Source organism: Ischnura elegans, chromosome 5 (assembly GCF_921293095.1).
Source record: "Ischnura elegans chromosome 5, ioIscEleg1.1, whole genome shotgun sequence".
Taxonomy (NCBI): Eukaryota; Metazoa; Arthropoda; class Insecta; order Odonata; family Coenagrionidae; genus Ischnura; species Ischnura elegans.
Genome location: NC_060250.1, coordinates 53743916 through 53762725, shown reverse-complemented (window position 1 = coordinate 53762725; position 18810 = coordinate 53743916). Strand labels below are relative to the sequence as shown.

The 18810-nt window shown below is 37.3% G+C and overlaps 1 protein-coding gene across 1 annotated transcript in view; it reads right to left on the bottom strand.

Annotated features, from left to right (window-relative positions):
- LOC124159824 (caspase-6-like) overlaps positions 1 to 18004 on the bottom strand; it is a 29600-nt gene extending 11596 nt beyond the window's left edge. The window contains exons 1-4 of the mRNA XM_046535732.1: positions 17945 to 18004; positions 12273 to 12353; positions 2612 to 2700; positions 277 to 560 (exon numbers count right to left, since the gene is read on the bottom strand). Coding sequence (XP_046391688.1) covers positions 277 to 560; positions 2612 to 2700; positions 12273 to 12275 — 376 coding nt within the window. The 5' untranslated portion in view covers positions 12276 to 12353; positions 17945 to 18004. The remainder of the gene's footprint in view (positions 1 to 276; positions 561 to 2611; positions 2701 to 12272; positions 12354 to 17944) is intronic.
- Between the last annotated feature and the right edge of the window lie 806 nt (positions 18005 to 18810).

The following is an 18810-nucleotide window of genomic DNA, read 5'->3' as shown; positions in this document are numbered from 1 at the left end:
ATTTGACGAATAAAGCTGAAGTGTCCTGACAGGCATGATTGCCTTTCGTCACTAAGGTTATACTCTGGATTGAGGATAAACTATCTATATTAGGAGTTGCTAATACATATAAATCTCATCAGAGTTGGACCAAGGGGTTTTTAACCCCTCCAAAATGAGGATTTATATGCACCATTGTCATGTGGTACCAAGTATTTCAAAGTCACTCACATGGCTTTGACCATTAACGCTGTGAAGACTTTATCAGCTGAAAAGGCTTAAAAAACGTTCCATTACCTTTCTTCATTTCGGTCAACACTTCACTCTTGCTTAGGTCCCTCATGCATCTCACTTCAAAGTTAAACTTCTCAAAGATGCGTTCTAGCTGTTTTACTTCTTCCTCAGCTCCCGTCCGTGGAGGTAAGCCCTTAACGTTCCTGTTAGAAATGATTATGAAGATGCCTCTGCGATTATGATTCATGTTGTAATAATCATTAAGGTCGCGAGGAGGTGGACGGATTGACCTATTTTCGTCCTTTCTGCTTCTCTTCCGATTCAAAGTAACTCTGCCCTCTACTTCACTGTAAAAGGAAAGAAGTGACATGAAGTACATGGAGGCCTGTATGTCAAACATTTTGGCTCCATGATTATACAGTTGAGGATCTCAAATCCGGAAAGCTTGGTACCCAACGGTTTCTGGATTTCTGGTCGTCTGTGCAAATGCTTCTATATTTTGTTAATTAATTAATTTATAAATGCATTCAGGCTCTTGTGCTCAATGTTTGAGATTCCTATGTGTCCCTGTCTAGGTTGTTAGCATATGTTCATAGTGTGTTTTAACTTTCTACTCGTCCCAGAACTAGGCTCGGAGAGTGATGCCATGAGGTGGCAAGTTGAAACACTATGTAGAGGAATTTTCAAACACTCCAGATTTCTGGGTTTCTGGATTCCGGATTTGAGGTCCTCGGCTGTACTTCACAGCCTTGTTGTGGTACATAGCAGTGTATGGTATACATACTATTTAATTATGCTGCTTGTAATATAGTTGATGCTTTCCTTTCACAAGTACCATTTTTCCTGTGTTTTAAATTTATTATCTGCGAAAAAATTATAATAAGTATTGATAGGAAATGTAACAAATCGTCTGCATACAGACCAAAAACATGAGTATGAAAGTCTTAATGTTTTATAATATGCATTGGGTATGTAGAATTTTTATTAACTTTATGCATTTTTAAATTTTTCCTGACTTTTTTGAAGACATACATAATTGGGATCCTTTTGTGCTTCATTTCCTGTGCTTACATTTGAGAGGTTGAGATTTGAAGTAATGCTCATGTTTTTTTAACCAAATCAAAGTCTTTAGAGTAAAACATTTACATAATCATATTTCCAAATATCATGGTGAAAATATAGATTTCAGAATTTCATCGTCATATTATTTTTTTATGTGAATGCATTGGATTGTTTTAACATATGTCAGCCTTTGAATTGGGGTGGCAAAATGTAGGATTAGAAAATATTTTGGGGGTAACTACCATGCCATCTCGAAATTATGCCCATTGCCCTGTTGAGTCAATTTATGGAATACAGGCACAAAACTAAAAAATAAATTGGTAATTGTGCCACATATGGGATGATATCATGAACTTGACCTGAGGGATAACAATTGGAATGATATCATTAAGAGTCCTTGATTTTCTCAAATACATAAATATTTTTTTTCTGTTTCAGTTTTTATTTTTCAATTTTTACGCAAACTTTAGCATTCCTGTCATTGTTTACCATATTTTCCTCAATTTAGAATGGAAATTTTCCGACCTTACCTCCCAGTATGCCTACTGCAAGAAGCAATGAGAACACAGTGAAACAGCAACAGAAACAATGAGAATGAAAATACTCATTTGAGAAAAACAAAGAGCCCTAAGCATCAGTGGCGAAGCGAGGATTTTAGGGGATAACCCCCCCCCCCCCAGAGCTCAGAGAAACTTTCTAGTTTAATCCATTTTATTTCATTTAATTAATATACTTATAAAAAGTGGAAGGATTAATAAAATATTTATTTATTTATTTATTTCCATTACCCCGTAAACAGCACATTTACGGCCTTTACAATGGGGAATTAACGATTAACAATGAAGGACATACACACACGCCCACGCCCTGGATAAGGGTAACTTACCCAGGCGGGACTCGATCCCGCGACCTTCGGTTTGGCAGGCGAGGACTTTACCCCGCCGCCACCGAGGCTGGCAATAAACCTCAGAAAGCCATAAAACTCACCATTTTGAAACATTTATCTTAAAAAATTTTTTTGTGGAAGTGCCCCTGCACCTCCCGCTTATCCTGTTGTATATACCACACACCCCAGGCCTAGTTGCACCTAAAACCCCCCCTAGCCTTAATTCCTAGCAGCGTCCCTGCTAGGCATCTTGCTCACAACAGTTGGTGAGGGATAAAGAAGTGGCTTTAAAGGTAACCTATGATTATTAGATGCCATCTTATAATTTTAGTTAGTCATTGATTTTTTATCATCTAAGAGATATTAACTGTGGCATATAAGCCATCTAAATCATACAGTTTGCAGGAATGAAAAATACTTGCTCCTCCCCATTCAGATCTGGATACCTACTCTCCATCTGTACCATAAGGTGCTTCATCTTCAGCAGGGGATACACAGCTGATGGAACGTCGAGAATCATCCGTCGACTGCTTATTTCCCTGGGGAAGAGAAGGGAATCAATCATCACTACTGAAATATACTTCACCATTTCGGGTCATGCTCTTCTTCAAGACAATGATCTCAGTTTTGTTCCTTATACTCTCTCCTGGTAAGTTATATGATATACAGTTTATCTGTATGTTTTTGTTTTCCTATTGTATTGGAATTTAGACAATAGGATTTTGGTGTGTAGCTGTGTAATAAGTATTGTATGGTATCTGGAGAAGGTGACCGACAGCTATAGATATTTGCACCATGAGACAAGAGTAGAGAAGGAAGGGTTGAGGGAAACTCGGCGTGGGCATTAGCCTGGTCTTATTGAAAGATGCCGAGTGGACTGCAGCTTAGTGTCCCATCCGATGGACAAAGAACTATACATATTTGAAATGACCAACACGTAGCTCTCAAGCAGGGATCAGGCAATCCCTGAAATATATCCTCTGCCATTATGGTTTGAATTCCCACCCACAGGACCAGGGGTGGATCCAGGATTTCTTTCTGGGAGGGGCACAAGCAAAGCTCTATCCAGGATTTCATTCTGGGGGGAGGAGACACAAGGATTCCTCATAATACAAAACGAACGCAATGATAATGGGACCGTACTAAAAATCTTACATATTTTTTAAGGGTCTGGGGGGGGGGGCACATGCCCCCAAAGCCTCCACCATTGTGATTTGAATATGAACCCACAGGGTACGAAATCAGCACTATAGCCACCCCACCAATTGCACCACTGATCCCAGCTGTGCAATAATTCCAGAGGATTTTCAGGTTAGCTGTTTTCAAGTCATTTTGATGGCATTTTGTGGCCTATACTGGCCACATCTTCACATCAGGTCTGAGTGCTGACAGATGGCAATGGCCCCCTATGTATAAATCTACAAGTTGGTCTGCTAGTCATCATTATCACTGGTCGATAATCCTAAGTTTGGTTCGATGCAGCTCTCCACTCAATTTTCCTATCAGCTAATCTTTTCACACCTACTTACTTCTTACCTTTCACATCCTTCTTTATCGTTTCCATATACTATTTTGTTTGAGGTCTTCCTTTTCCATTCTTGCCATCTACTTCTCCCTCGATAATCGTCTTCATCAGGCCATCATGTCTCAAGATGTGGCCTATAAGCTTGTTCTGTCTTCTTATCAAGATTTTAATGAGGCTTCTCTTCTCTCCTATTCTTCTTAGGACTTCCTTTTTACTAACTCAGCCAATCCATTTTATCTCCATCATTTTCCTGTAGCACCACATGTCCAAGGCCTCAATCCTTGCTTTCCCCACTGCTGTCATTGTCCATACCTCACTTCTGTATAGAAGTATACTCTAAATGTAGGTTCTTATGGATTGTTCCTTTTCTTCGATGTTTAAGTTTACCGCTGTAAGCATCTCTCTCTCTCTCTCTTTTGGTGGAATGCTCTCTTTGCTTGGGCTATTCTACCAATAATTACTTTCTTGCTTCTTCTGTCACCAGTTATCCTGCTTGTTATCCAGGATAACTAGCGTAGGGCCTACCAGTGACTCTGCTAATCAGGGTCAAGTAGCCCAATTTTGGCGAGCTTCTGCATATAAGTGTTAGTAGTATAATATTTGTTCACCACTTGGAAAAGACGCATATGCTGGTGGGCCACCCTGTGATCATGCCCAGTGGCATGGCCAGGAATTTCTTTTGGGGGGTCCGAAACCAGGGGGGAAATTTTTTTAAAATCAGGGTACTAAGTAATGCATTTCAAACTAATTTTAACACTCTTTATAATGGAAAAAATTTCATTTGTTAAAGGAATATTTTGTAAAGTCATAATTTTTTAATATTTTGTTTTCTTTCATGAAAGAAAATAATTGTGTTTTTATATTTCGGGGGGATTCTGACCCCCGGCTGCACCATTGGTCATGCCCTGCATGCAGGGATGCCGACTTACAAATTATTGGGGGGGGGCCCAAACCGGGGATCTTTCCGCGGGAAATTTTATAAGTAGTGAGTTTTAAGTTTTTTTAAGCATTTTAGAAGAGTCATATGATCAACATTAGAACCCTGATAACTCGAATCTCGATATCTGGACACTCCGGGGAAAATTGACAAGCCTGACACATTTTTCATCACACCCATAACAAATTTTTGAGGGGGCTCGGGCTCCCTCAAGCCCCATGGAGTCGGCGCCACTGCCTGCATGTCTTCTATAGATAATTTTCTTATCTTAGATATTTTAGAATGTGGTATATTTTTATGATTATCACTTGAAAGTGTTATTAATTGAATAATAAAATTATGCCAAAGAGTTATTTGAATCAATAGTACAAACAATTAATAGTCCGTTTAAGTAGAGCAAATTATGATAATCACTTATTAAATTCAGCATTAGATGTGATGAGATGAAGTGAATTTTCTTTATCTGTTTATGGGACCTCTGGCAGGCGTCATGAATTCATTATAAATATTATCTCGACTTTTATAATCTAGTTATTGCCGTAAAATTTAAGTATTTAATAAAACGGCTACACTGAACTATTCCTTACCATTTTTGAATATAATCACTTTTTATTCAACCACGAAGAATAGGTTATTAAAGAATAAAAAGCAGTATTGATAGATACATTATCGGAAGTTCATTTTTGACATCAAATTATAGCTATAGTAACTATCTAGAGCAGTGATGTAACTATGGAGGGAAATGAGGGGGCAGATCCCCCCAAAGTCTCAGACAAATAAAAGAAATTATTTAAAAATATTGTATATTTTTGATATGCAATAACTGCATTTGCTTAAAGTTTAAAAGATAATATATTAATATCAATTAGTTTTTCAAAAAATTTTGGAAACCTCATTGCTTGGGGGGGATCGGGGGGTTGCCCTCCGTGCTCCTCCATCCCCCCCCTCCCAGGGCATATTCCTATTTACGCTGCTGATCTAGAGTAACAGTGGTATCAAGGAAAATTTTTTTGATAATCTATACTTCAACTTAATATTTTTAAATGAGATAAAATAAACGGATTTGTCGTGTCTGCCATCTTTTGTTTCAAAGGGCATTTTAATGGAAATTGAAAGGGAATGATAAGATTTCTAGCACAAAAATTGAGCACTTTCAAACATATCACGATATTATTAGAGTGGAAAAGGACGATAAAATATTTAAAAAATCTGTCTGTAGATCAAGGAATTATTTAATTCCATATTTTTTTCACTCATCGCATTACGAACTCCGAGGTGGTAAGTCATTACAATACAAAAAAGTCGAAATGAAGTGTTCGCCTGCAGTTAGCGGTCATCACGTCAATCATTTTGCCATCGATTATTAAGCATTTTTGATTTAGCAATCGTATGTCATTGAATAATATGGATGCTATCGTCAGTTTTTGTGCGAGTTTTCATAAGTTCTTGACAAATAACTCAAAATAAAGTTATTAGAGCGATTTAAATTTTTCTTTCTTTTATCTCAACTTTTGGTTTTATTGGAACATCAAAATAATTTTTATACCGGTTAATTTTGCTTTTTCAGCATTCTTTTGCAGTTACATTGAAGCATAGAGTAAGTATATTCTTACTCTATGATTGAAGTAACAGTTAATGTAATAAAAATTTAAGGTCTATAAATATTTTAGTATACCTACACCAATCGGCAGAAATCCGACTTTGAAATTTTATTTGACTTCACATGGATTCCATACCGAATTTCCCAATTTTCATTAAGTGATCTGTATCCGGGAGCTGTAGGTTCGAATCCTGAGTAGGACTTTTTTCCTTACATTGGATTTTCCTTTGGACTTAAAATGTTTCTATCGGTGCCCGCGACTTCGTGTGAAGTCAATTTTTTGCGGAGAGCTCCGTCTCCAAATCCTGAGAAAACTTTTACCTTAAAACGATGATATACCTACATAAGGGATTCCTTTATTTTCCGACCTGATTACTTTTGAGCTCTCACTACCAAATTTTATTGCAATGTCTGTGAAGCATGCCTATGCAAAGTTTGAATGCGATTGAACTATTCCTTCCCATTCAGATTCGAACGCGAAGTTGCTCGAAAAAAACGCACAGATCTGTCGCGCTAAAATACGCTTGGGCCTGCCAATGTAGGATGTGTACGTAGCGGTTGGTCAATTTGCAGCTCTGAATTGTTTCATACGCGTATTCGGTAGATTAATAAATAACTGATCTAATGAATGAACGTATCAACAGTGATGCCGACGCGATGGGGCCCGAGCCCCCTCAAAAATTCGTGATGGGAGTGAGGAAAAAATATATCAGGCTGTCGATTTTCCCCGGAGTGTCCAGATACCGAGATTCGAGTTATCAGGGTTCTAATGTTGATCATATGACTCTTCTAAAATGCTTAAAAAAAAACTTAAAACTCACTACATATAAAATTTCCCGGGGCAAGATCCCCCCAATATTTTTTGTAAGTCAGCATCCCTGCTTTTCGATGACAATGGAGAATTGAAGGGAAAAAAACTCGGAAAAATCCTTGAAACTTAAAAGTGATTGAATATTTTCTAAAAAAAAGTTAGGGAGAAAAAAACCCGGTCACTAAATCAATATATTTTACTGTTATTTGTGAAATTATGTTATTTCCTGATTAAAAGAAGAAATTTGAATGCACCAATGGGTATTGACACGCAGTTTGGTTGGGAGAAACTGCAATTGGCCCGAAATTTGAGAATATCTCATATAGCGCCCGAAAAAGGATTTTCAACGAAGGCCAACATTTTATTGGTCTGTGATAGGATAGGACATACAAGCAGGAATGCAGCACTAACTCGTAGATTAAATGGATGAAAGTCAAAAATACAACCAGAGGATATATCGCATAAACATGAGATTTAAAATGTTCCACTCAATCAAGCCTTTATAATTGTTCTTTTAAGATTTTTTAAAAACCATTTTCAGATTATACTGAAGGAAAATAGTCCTAAAATTTCCATTAAACGCCATAAAATATGCCTATACTACATATTTTGACGTAAGTTAAAAAAATAATACTTCTAGTTTTGACGCAAGTCCTAACTATTTGGAATAATATCTCGGTGAATAAAAAATTGTAAAATGTAATCAATCCATGATCACTAAAGCCCTAATGCAACAAATAGAGTTTAATTACGAGAATAATTTTGAGAATCTGTAATTTTTGGGAACTAAATACTAATATATAAAAATAATATATGTATATGGAAAATATTTATTTTTGAGAAAATACCCTACCGAGTTCGCAGTATAAGGAAATTATTTGATGCATAGCAGCTAAAATATATACTCCGCTAATTGAAATCATGTTTGATAATGTCCACTATGGTTTCAGGGGACGCTTACACGTACGCGTTGGAAAGTTGCGCAAAAAATAGGGGTTTCACGATTTAGGTGGTAATTTCAGCGTAAGAATACAGCATGCGTAGCTCTCAACCGAGGTTTTGTGTAAATTATTGCTCTTGGTTATTACTGATAATGCCTAAAATTCCTAAAGTAATTTTAACTCTGCCATATTTGGAACAAAAAAATCTAATCTTGAAAGGGAGATTCATTAAATATGACTCGTATTGGAAAGTTAGTTGAAAGAATCCATTGTATGCTAATCACTTTTCAATCACTTAGGTACCTATTTTCATATCTTGGATATTCTGCATACATGTATATTTTCAATGAAATGAGAATTTTTTATAATTTTCGCGCAAAAACGATTGATGAATTGGAGAATCGATAAGAGGTGTATGTATTCGTCCATAGGTTCACACGATTGTACTTCATGGATGTCCTTAGGCAATTGTGGCCAATCAATAGAATTTACTGCAGCAAATGTAATAGAGAAAATTTAAAGCTTGACTTAAAAGAAAATTAAAAGAATGCCTATGCTAAAGTTGTAGCCACGTAATACTTTTTTACTTTTGTCATAATGCGAAGTAGAGAATCAGATTTTTTGGTGCTGTAGCCTGAGCCATGGAAAAAACGACTTCGAACGGTAGAACGTTTTATTTAAGAAAGTTCTGCTATCAAGAATGCATCATTTTTGCTGTTGACAACATAATTTTATTCTATTTTTATGAAAAATATGTTAAAAATTAATAATTGCTCTCTTCACCTAAACTTCAGTCAAAAATACCAACACTCCAAATTTCCCATTGAAATCCCTATTTACACATGTCGTTCGATTCGGAACGAGTTTACGACATTCAATTGAGATAAAATGTCATATGATCAAGAAGAAAAAATTAAGGGGCTTCGATGGAACATTTTCGCGAATAATATTTTTACCCGAATAAGAGGTACCCTTATCTGATTGTAATAATTTCCTTTACGCTACGTGGCTACGTGCATAAGTTACTATTTATGGAAAGCGTGCTGTACAAGGCTTATACGAAAAAGAACGTACTCATAACTCCATATAGACGATATTTCATTCTTTGATTCCATTCACGTTCCATTCAATTCCAATTCCGTTTACCAGATGTCGGTTACGAGATGTTGGTAACGAAATAGCCGTTTACATAGTGATGTGATACCGCTCTGATTGTCCTGAAGACGATGAGCAACGTGTTCTTCGAAAAGTTGGCGACGATAGAGTTTTTAAGCCGAATAGAAGCCAGCGGCGTAGCAAGGGGGGGTCAATGGAGTCCACCCCCTCCTCCCCCGAAATATAAAAACACAATTTCTTTCTTTCATAAAATAAAACAAATATTGAAAAATCATGAATTTCCAAAAGATTTATCCAGCTTTAAATCCACCTAGGAACAGATAATTCGATTACTTGCTCATATGGATTTTTTTTCCAATTATATCTGATTTTCATTGAAAGATTGTCGTTTTTCTGTGTCAGCAATGGGATTCATTTTACAAAACATGAGGCCACTGCCTCTGGTGTAAGCGGCTGTTTGCCACTTTTATCTTTTACTCCATTATTTATCAATCTACTGACTATAATCTGAAGGACAACGGATATAGCAGTTAAATAACATCGGATGCAACTTATGATTCGATGGGGATAAGACTCGTGATAAGCTATCTTTGACATATTTTCTGCAAAGAATACTTTCATATATTGTTTTAGTCTTTTTTAGTCAAACGGACGTCACCAAAGCTGTTTCACTATCTATTTTTATAATTGGTGAATCATTCAGCAACTGGCCCTATGAATCACACCTAGCCTTATCAGCCGTGATTCATGGGGGGACAATAACCTCGCATTTTTTATTCACGTGCATTTGATCAATAATTTCGCAATTCTACCTTCGTCATCTATCGTTCCTTACTCAATAGCATGCGTGAATTTGCATCATCTCCGGGAACCGAAGGGCAGTACGTACGTTTGTATAACGAGATGCATTCAAGGTCTAAAGCCTCCATTTTGTTTTATCCAGATTGGAAAGAAATGGAAACATTTGTATTATTTTAAAATGAGCGCGCACTCTTTTTCAATACGTGAAAGAGATGGCTGAACTGTAGGTCAAATAGAAATTTTTCGGCATCGTATAGAAAGAGAACTGTTTTAGATACTAGAAATGACGACGTTGTTTTTATGCGAACAGCGTGCAACCATTCATTTTCTGAATTTTTATGTTGTGACACCATTTGAAATTCATCAACAGTTGAAGGAGACATGTGGTGATGGAGTTACGGATGTGTCGAAAGTGCGTCTATGGGTGCGACAGTTGAATGAAGGCAGAACATTGTGTGACATCAATCCAAAACTATCTGGGAGATTTTATAGTGGTCTAAACAGACTCCTAAAGAAGCCTTTGCCTCGGTCATGGAGTATTGGCGTCGAAATTGTGAAAAATGTGTTCGCCTGTAGGGAGATTACGTCGAGAGGTAACGCCTGTTTCATAGTTTTCGGGTGAGCAGCCAGTTAGAAAGAAAATCAGATGCCTTAGAACTTTAATGCACCTCGTAGATATTCAATTTTGATTCTTCTTTAAGTGTATAGGCTTATGAATTTCTGTAGTGTCTAATTAATACCAGACGACAACCATGGCAAAAGGCGTAAGTTAGATTATGTAGGCGGCTGCCCGTAATTCCCGAGACATTTGAGAAAGGGCGACCGCGAACATGATTTTCAATTCAATTTTTTTAACCCTTTACAAACACAGAAAATATTTCGTATCGACTTTTTGGTCGGGAAAATAGGAATTTTGCGAGGGAGACTCTCCAAAATCACTGTGTCGTTGAGAGGTATTGCATACCCTTAAGGTACGAAAGAGAACCACCCTCGACGGAAAAACGATCATAATTACTCCCAGGCAAGGAATTGGATTTAAGAAACCCTGAGGGATATTCATCTGTGACTATTAAACTCATTGGGGGCCGTCCTCTACCCTTCCACCTGCCCTTCTACGATAGTTTTCATCAGGCCATCATGTCTCATAAAGTGGCCAACTAAGTTGTCCCGTCTTCTGCTTAAGGCTTTTAGAAGGCTAGTCTTTTCTCCTACTTTTCTTAGCTTTTCCTCATTTACACGGTCGATCCATTTTATCTTCGTCATTCTTCGGTAGCACATAGCACCACATTTCGAATGCTTCCACTCTTCACTTCTCTGCTGCTGTCAACGTCCAAGCCTCGCTTCCATAGGGAAAAGTGCTCCATATGTAGCATCTGATGAATTGCTTCCTTACTTCTATGCTTATACTCTCAGCTGTAAAAAGATACTTCTTTTTGTAGACAGCCCTTTTCACCTGCGCTAATCTACTATTTCTTTCTGGCTTCGTCCATCTCTGGTAATTCGGCTTACCTGTTTACATATGAGAAATTCCTGAGGTAAAATTTTCAGAATTATGATACGGTCAAATTTTGACTAGGGTCTACTCTAAATATAACCATGCTAACGTTTAAAACTAGTAATTCGGAGCGAATAAATATCGGTGGAGTGTTATTGATGCGTTCGCTAAATAACCCAGTTTTCTAGTTGCTGCGATTCGCCCTTTGCCCGGTCGGCAACTGCGCTGCTAACCGTTGTCCTGGCAACGACAATCAAACCACGTGATCAATTCGTGGAAGTACATACTTCACCCGCCAAACTACTTCAACCAGAATTTTAGTTTTCAGCCCGTGCCGTCCTTACAGATAAGCAGTTTCATGAAATCGAATTTGAACATCTCTCCGCCATCGGTATTAATTCATCAGAAATCATCACAAGGCGAAAAAGAGAAGAAGAAACTTAATATGAAAAATTTTAATGCGCATTTACACACATATTCGTTGAAAACGACGTCCAAATAGTTTGTGGTGTACCCATGAAATCAGGAAAAAACCTTCAATAAAATGCATTCTTCAGCTGTCGCAAGTTGATATGCCATGGCATGTATATAATACCTTTTGTTACCATGGATTATAGAAATATCGCATTACTCATGATGACGATCAGCATAAAATTACTTAAAAATACCTAATGTTTTTATTCACGGAAAAATCTCAGGAACAAATTTGAATATTTATGATAAATGCGTATTTTCATTTAAAAATTTTTATTTTTAATAAAAGTTGTACCCATACGTTGTTTTGGGTGTTGTAAGAGTCGAAATGGAACATAGTAACGTGCTCAGAGTATGCAAATAGAATTGTTCCCTCGGGTTCATATATCTATTAGAAATGAAATTACGTACCATTTTCAAAAAGAGCCTGCCCTTCTTGGCGGCCAATTTTCAATGGCCTCGTGTCAATCTGAACCGGTCACTCGATGTTTTCTGTGAAAGATAAAGAATTAGTTATTGTGACTGATAAGAGCAAATATTATTTTTAGATTTTATACTCTGTATCAGTGTTTTTTTATTCTGAAGCTTGTTTTAAATGGTTTTTATCATAAAATTTAAATCTATCAGATCATCAATTCATTTTTAATTTTCGGCAGTTGTACGAACGGACTGGATATTTGGATAGTGGTATTCCCTTACTATACGTACGAAAAAAGTGGAGTCATAGATTTTCTTGCGTCGAAATTGTGCATTGATTTATATTTTCTCGCGTTCAGCGTGCGAGTGCGATAGCCTTGTAGGGTGAAGGTTGTATTTATTTTCTGACCTTCAACATCAGCTAAAGTAGCTATACACGAGCAATAAATCGTGGTATTTTATTATATTTTTCCAAAAATTTATTCAAAATACACGACGCGTTTCGACCATCAGGTCCAGAAGGCTGGATACGCTGGAGAAATTGGAAATTGTGCTAGAAGGGGGCATTTCTTTGATGAATGAAGAAACATTCATGGGCGACTCCCCGCTCCTTGCCATCCCATTCCTCAAGTACACTACCAAATGACAAATCTTCCACCTCTTCTTCAACCTTCCCCGCCCATTCATCCGAACTATATAATTACAGCTCCTGATGTTAAAAACTTCATATTGTACTTGAGAATGAAACGGTCGTGCTTTGTTAAATAATTTGTGGGAAATTGCAATATCTCTCATTCATTAATAAGGCATCTTAGTGTACAACCCGGGATTCTTGACGGGGTGGGAGAGGCTCTGCTATGTGAACCTATTGGTTTGAACATGTACACACACGCACTTGGAAAACAGTCACACACATTCACTCATCCACGCATGGCTTCAACATTTCAGGAGAAAATAGCTCAAACAAGAGGAGAGTTTTCTACTCGAGGATTTTTCTATGTGACACAGAGTCGCTTTCAACTTTTACATTATTCCGCGAATTCACGCCCAGTATTTGGAGTTTTTTTATAATTTTTACTATAAGATGTGTAGAGCGCTAGACTACCGAGTGGAGGGATCGGGGTTTAAATCCAAGGATTTGCATTTGGAAACTTAACCAAAAATCCTCGCGTTCCCTCATGGTTCAGAGAAAGAAACAGGATACTCTTTCACTTACGCTGTGGTGAGCTCTACCGTCACCTATTCACCTAAACTTTGAATTAGATCACTGAGTGAGTGAGAGAATGCTTTAGGTGATCCACCAGTAGGTAAGGTATTTTAGGTATAACGAGACAATCAGAATGGATATAATTTCATATAGGTTAAGCGATGTACGAGAATCATATAGTTTGTCGCCCACGATGTTATGCGGCGAAGATGTATTTGCAAAAGAATCAGGTAATTTTAGACACAAAGTTTAATCTCTTTTCGATAATGAAGTGTTACTTAGATAATAAAACCTGAAATTATATAACAATAGAAAACAATACATTCAGTCATGGACTTAAAGCGATTTCCGGTGTTTTACCAGGGATGGCAATCGAAACTAAACGAATATCAAAAACAGTAAAATTTCAACAGTTTGGTCCACGGGAGCGAAATGTAGAAACGAAATGAATTTAAACCCGAGGAGCTAAACTCAGGGTCGAAACAATATCTGATCAATAATAAACAATACATGTCTGAGTCAAAACTACTTCAGGTCGAAGCTAAACTAAATCTCTGGGACGAAACGAAATACAGACAATGTTTCGCACCAGAGGGATCACGTGATTCACCTTCGAACGGTTTAGTTTCAACCCACACGAAGAGTACGAAGTACGGTTGAATGAAGTATAGGTTCGGCCTACCGCCATTGGATGCATGGGGCACTAATATTTTTACCACTAACAGAGAACAGTGAATGCAAACTGGTCATTCGATTTTTAAGGTCAATGTTTTAACCTCTCGACAAGTATGTCACACGTAAAGGGTCGAAACTATTCCCTCTATTCCCCCTCCACTCAACTTCTGGGATCGAAACTTAACTATGAGGAGCGAAGTTTCGATTAATTTAGTTTCGTTCCCGGGAGTTAAATTTCGTCGAAACTAAACTCCTGGGTGATATTAATTTCGTGCGGGAACGAAACTAAACCCATGCCTCGTATTTTCGTTTCGCTCCGGGTCGAAAGGAAACATTTTCGTTTCGTTTCACTTGCCATCCCTGGTTTATACGCTCTCGCTCGGGACGAGTCCTCGTGTATCCATGGCTTTTTCAGCTTACGCGCCTAAGAGCCAATCACCTAAACGAACCCTTTTCGGTAGCTTTACATTTCCCAGACACCCGCTGTGTGAACAGGATGAACCCAGTCCTTAGCCGATAGCAAAAAAATAATCCTTATCTTTGTCAACGTCCTCAATCGCGTCTCGACATCTGCTCTGCGGAATTCCAGGAAATGCGTTCAGGAATCAAGGTGAGATTAAGAATTGAAAGGATTGGTAGCTATAAACGATTTTAATTCCTCCTGGTGAATAAAATTGATGAATTCTTCTCGGGTTATCAGCCAGGTTAGTTCTGTCGTATAAGCCGACGTTTCGAGAGACGACTTGTCTCCTGCACTATTGTGAAATGGGACTTTCAAAGAGTAACACGGCCTTGAAGATGGGAGAAAGTTGTTCCTCGAAACGTCGCCTAATACGACAGAATTAACCTGACTGAGAACCCGAGAAGAATTCATCGATTGGTAGCTCTGTTTTTCGGTCTCAATTGTTGCGTTTGGGAAATTATTTCGTGCCACTTTCGATCCACCATGTGAAAGAAACGAGGAATAAAAAAATATTTAGTGATTAAGCCTTAATTTTACTTTTCAAGGCTTTTATTTCGTTTCATTTTAACATCTTCAATTGAAACTCACCAGTTTAGATCGATAAACGCAGAAATTGTTGCTACTCAAAGGAGCCGTTATAAAAATGATTATATTCATCGAGGAACTCACAGCATTATCTCTATTCACAACTTATTTTACACTACGAATTTTAATGCAATGGGATTGGTTGTTTAAAATTAACCTTTCCAGGTTACTTTCTAGTCCTTGCACCAAATATTTCGAGAATCACCGCTATAACTCGTTAATTGAACAATTCGTATGAATTGAAGGAGAAATTAAGAAATAATTTTACTCTGGTAAGCTGTTATAGCTCTAAATTTGATCCGAATATGTCTATATTTACCTAATCTACCTGTCATGTACCGGAAGGCTAAGAAGTATTCGAATCTGAAGAGGTCTATAATTTTAAACTTACTGTGATAACTCTCAAGTGACGTCTGTTGAGTGATATGGTTTATTTGATTAGATCGAGATTTGGCGAAGCTGTGCCATAAAACCTATTGCGATTTCCCAGTCGCGTGTCCTCCAATACTACCCACACATTGAAGTGCATAAATGGGACATTTTATCTGTTTCAGCTGAGCCAATTGTAGCTAGTAAAAATATTGACGCTGAATCATGACTCCCAACTCATTGTGAGTACAAGAGCTCTAAAGTTACTCAAACACAAACTAAATCATACGTGTGTATGACTAATGTTTTCATCCAATAACATTTTACCGATACTTTAAACGCATCACAGGGACTTTCCTACTTCTTAACTAGTTTTCTTAGACTCGTATTGTGTGTGTGGGTATACTTCGTGGGCGAACATATTCGGAGATATTAACCCAATCATAATTCTGTTTGACGTAACGTAAACTCTTTCCATGAGAGTATGCTGGGATATTTAAATTTAATTAAATTGGCATTTGAAAGAACTTGGGCTAACGTCCTGTTGAAAGTATTTTTAGTTACTATTTTGATACATACATCTGATCCTGTGCTCACAATTCAATTTCATAATAATACGCCTCGATAGTACTTTTGATGCTGTCAATATTGGATTTTAATAAGCCAGAATATAATGTAGCCCTACACGGCATTTTGTATCATATATGATAAACTACACTCAGTGCCGGGTATTTCTAAAGAGCATAATTTTCCTCTCTAACGCATGTTGTATCGGATATGATACACCCCGCCACTACGCCATGTGGTTCTCGAAGCAGTCAATTAGGTGTTATAGGTGATCAGCTTCTTATTATATAGAAGGCAGTCCGCTCTCCACATGACAACCTGGAGATTTTTCCAAGCCTTCTCTAGAGTAATCAGTATAATGATGTTATCATTATAAGAAAGTAAAAAGTAAAGGTACGGGCGCCAATGAGAAGTTTTCAGTGAGTACGTGAATCATATGTAATATATATGTACATTTAATGTAAAAGTTGTCCATTACCAATATGTATCATATGTGATACATATTCAAATTTGCCTTAAAAAAATGGCAGAAAAGGTTAATAAAATGTAGTCATTGAAGCGTTTCTGGACAATTTCATAAGGATTTTTTAGCACGTATTTATAAATTCGTGCAGTTAAGGGTTAGTGAATTCTGAGCGATTAGATGTCTCGTGATTTTAATGATTGCACACTTTCTTTATTTAAGTTACCTACCTCGGATACCAAGGTGAAATAAATAAATGGATGTTCTACGGCACTATAATAGTTGAAATAAATAAATTCCCGAAGGCCGCACTCTTTGCTGAGGGACAAAGGGGGGAGCAGAAAGGGGAGGTATAACGGGGTTTGTGAATTAAAAGGAAGCCAATGGGGTGAAATACAACAGTTTAAACTAAAAATACAACCATACAATCAAACGTGCAAGCTTAGAAGCGTGAAAGCTCATTCTGAGCCTGTGCATTTGTGTGTATTATTGTTTTTTTAAATTAAAGTTGATTAATTTAAGTTAAAACTGTAATATTTCACCCCATTGGCATCCTTTATAATTTCCCAAACCACCTTACACTTCCTGTTCTCCTATTTTCACCCAGTAATGAGTACGACCTTGAGAAATTCATTTCTTTCAAAAGTATTCCACGGCTCAGTTGGGAGCATTTTGCGAATCACCTCAGCCGGTCCCTCCTCCTAAATTAGGCTTCCTTTTTAATTCATAATGAGACCTAATCCCTTTAAAAATATCTATTAAACCTATTCTCTTCCTCCTCCTCCGTTTACCTAACAACCCTCCCTTAAGCAAGGTTTTGTAGCATTCTTTTGCCGTTCAGAACGGGATCCATCCAGATACCTAACGTCCTTCGTAATGGGACAGAAAAAAATCGGCTTCCTTATTTGAATTTCAATCTCGAATAACGTGAGCTAAATTAATAATTAATTTCAAAGTTATCGAAGTACGTTAATTACGGTTTATATTTTAAATAGTGTAATCAAAACTGGTTTGAAGACACTCCGTAGAGAAAAGACGGCACTATCCTAGGTATTAAGTGTTAATTTTCAGAAAAAAATTGTTGTCTGCTTTCTGATAAGTTTCCGATTTCCATTCACCATACCCTCGAGGCTTAGAGGTGCTTTCTATCTAAAAAATAAGAGGTGCTTTCTATCTAAAAAATAAGAGGTGTTTTTGTTGCGTCAGTTTTCAAACAAGCGACAACATTGAATCTCCGAGATAGTTTTATCACTAGAAATCTGCATATGGATGACTCTCTTCTTCCATTTGTTTACACTTTTGAGGCACAAAAAGAATATTATGCGAATTTTCCTTACCTTTTGGCGTGGTTGCTGACCAGCGACTGATGTTCTGTCCTCGACCACCCCACAAACTGCACTGAGATGAGATATCAGCTGTCATCCTCGTCTCATCGAGAGTCACGTGGTTCCCTTATCGATAAGATCCTCGCGGTAACGCTGCAAAAAAAATATCGGAAACCAAATATAATTATTTTTTCGGATGCACCTCAGGATATAAATGATTGAGTAGGATTGTTTCGAAAGAAAAATTCTTAGCGTCAGCAGTGGGGCGTAGAAAATTTTGAAGCATGCGCTATTCCTAGTGCGAATTAAGTATGCAGACCGATGGCTACATTCATTCCTAACTAAGGATGTGAAAAGAAAAGCTATCTACCTATTAGTACTATTGGAGATAATAATCGGTAAATAATATGAATTCAATTAGGTGACTATGCTGCCTAATTGTTGCTTTGCCAAATGAATTGCATCAGATGTGCTTTGCCAGTGGCGACTATAATTTGTATAAGAAATTGAGTGTTATTTCCTCTTAATTTTTTTGCATCGAAAAACATAAGGCAAAATTAATATTTGCTGATGAATCCACAGCATGAGAAAAATTTCCCCAATATTAAAATTTGCTTCACACTAAGCAAAACATTCAACCTATCCGGAAGTATGTGTCAAACTTTACTAACTAACAATAAGTTTAAGTTCTAAAATTATAGGTTCGAAATAGAGCATGGTTATGGGGAGTCTGCTTTTATGGTAAGGGGTAATATCAGTGTAAGATTATGGAATTTTCAATAGGGACACTTCATGATATTCTTTATTACAATTAAATGTGAATTCAAACACATTTAGAGCGTTCGATAGTACTAGCAAGCACAGGCGAATTCAGGGGA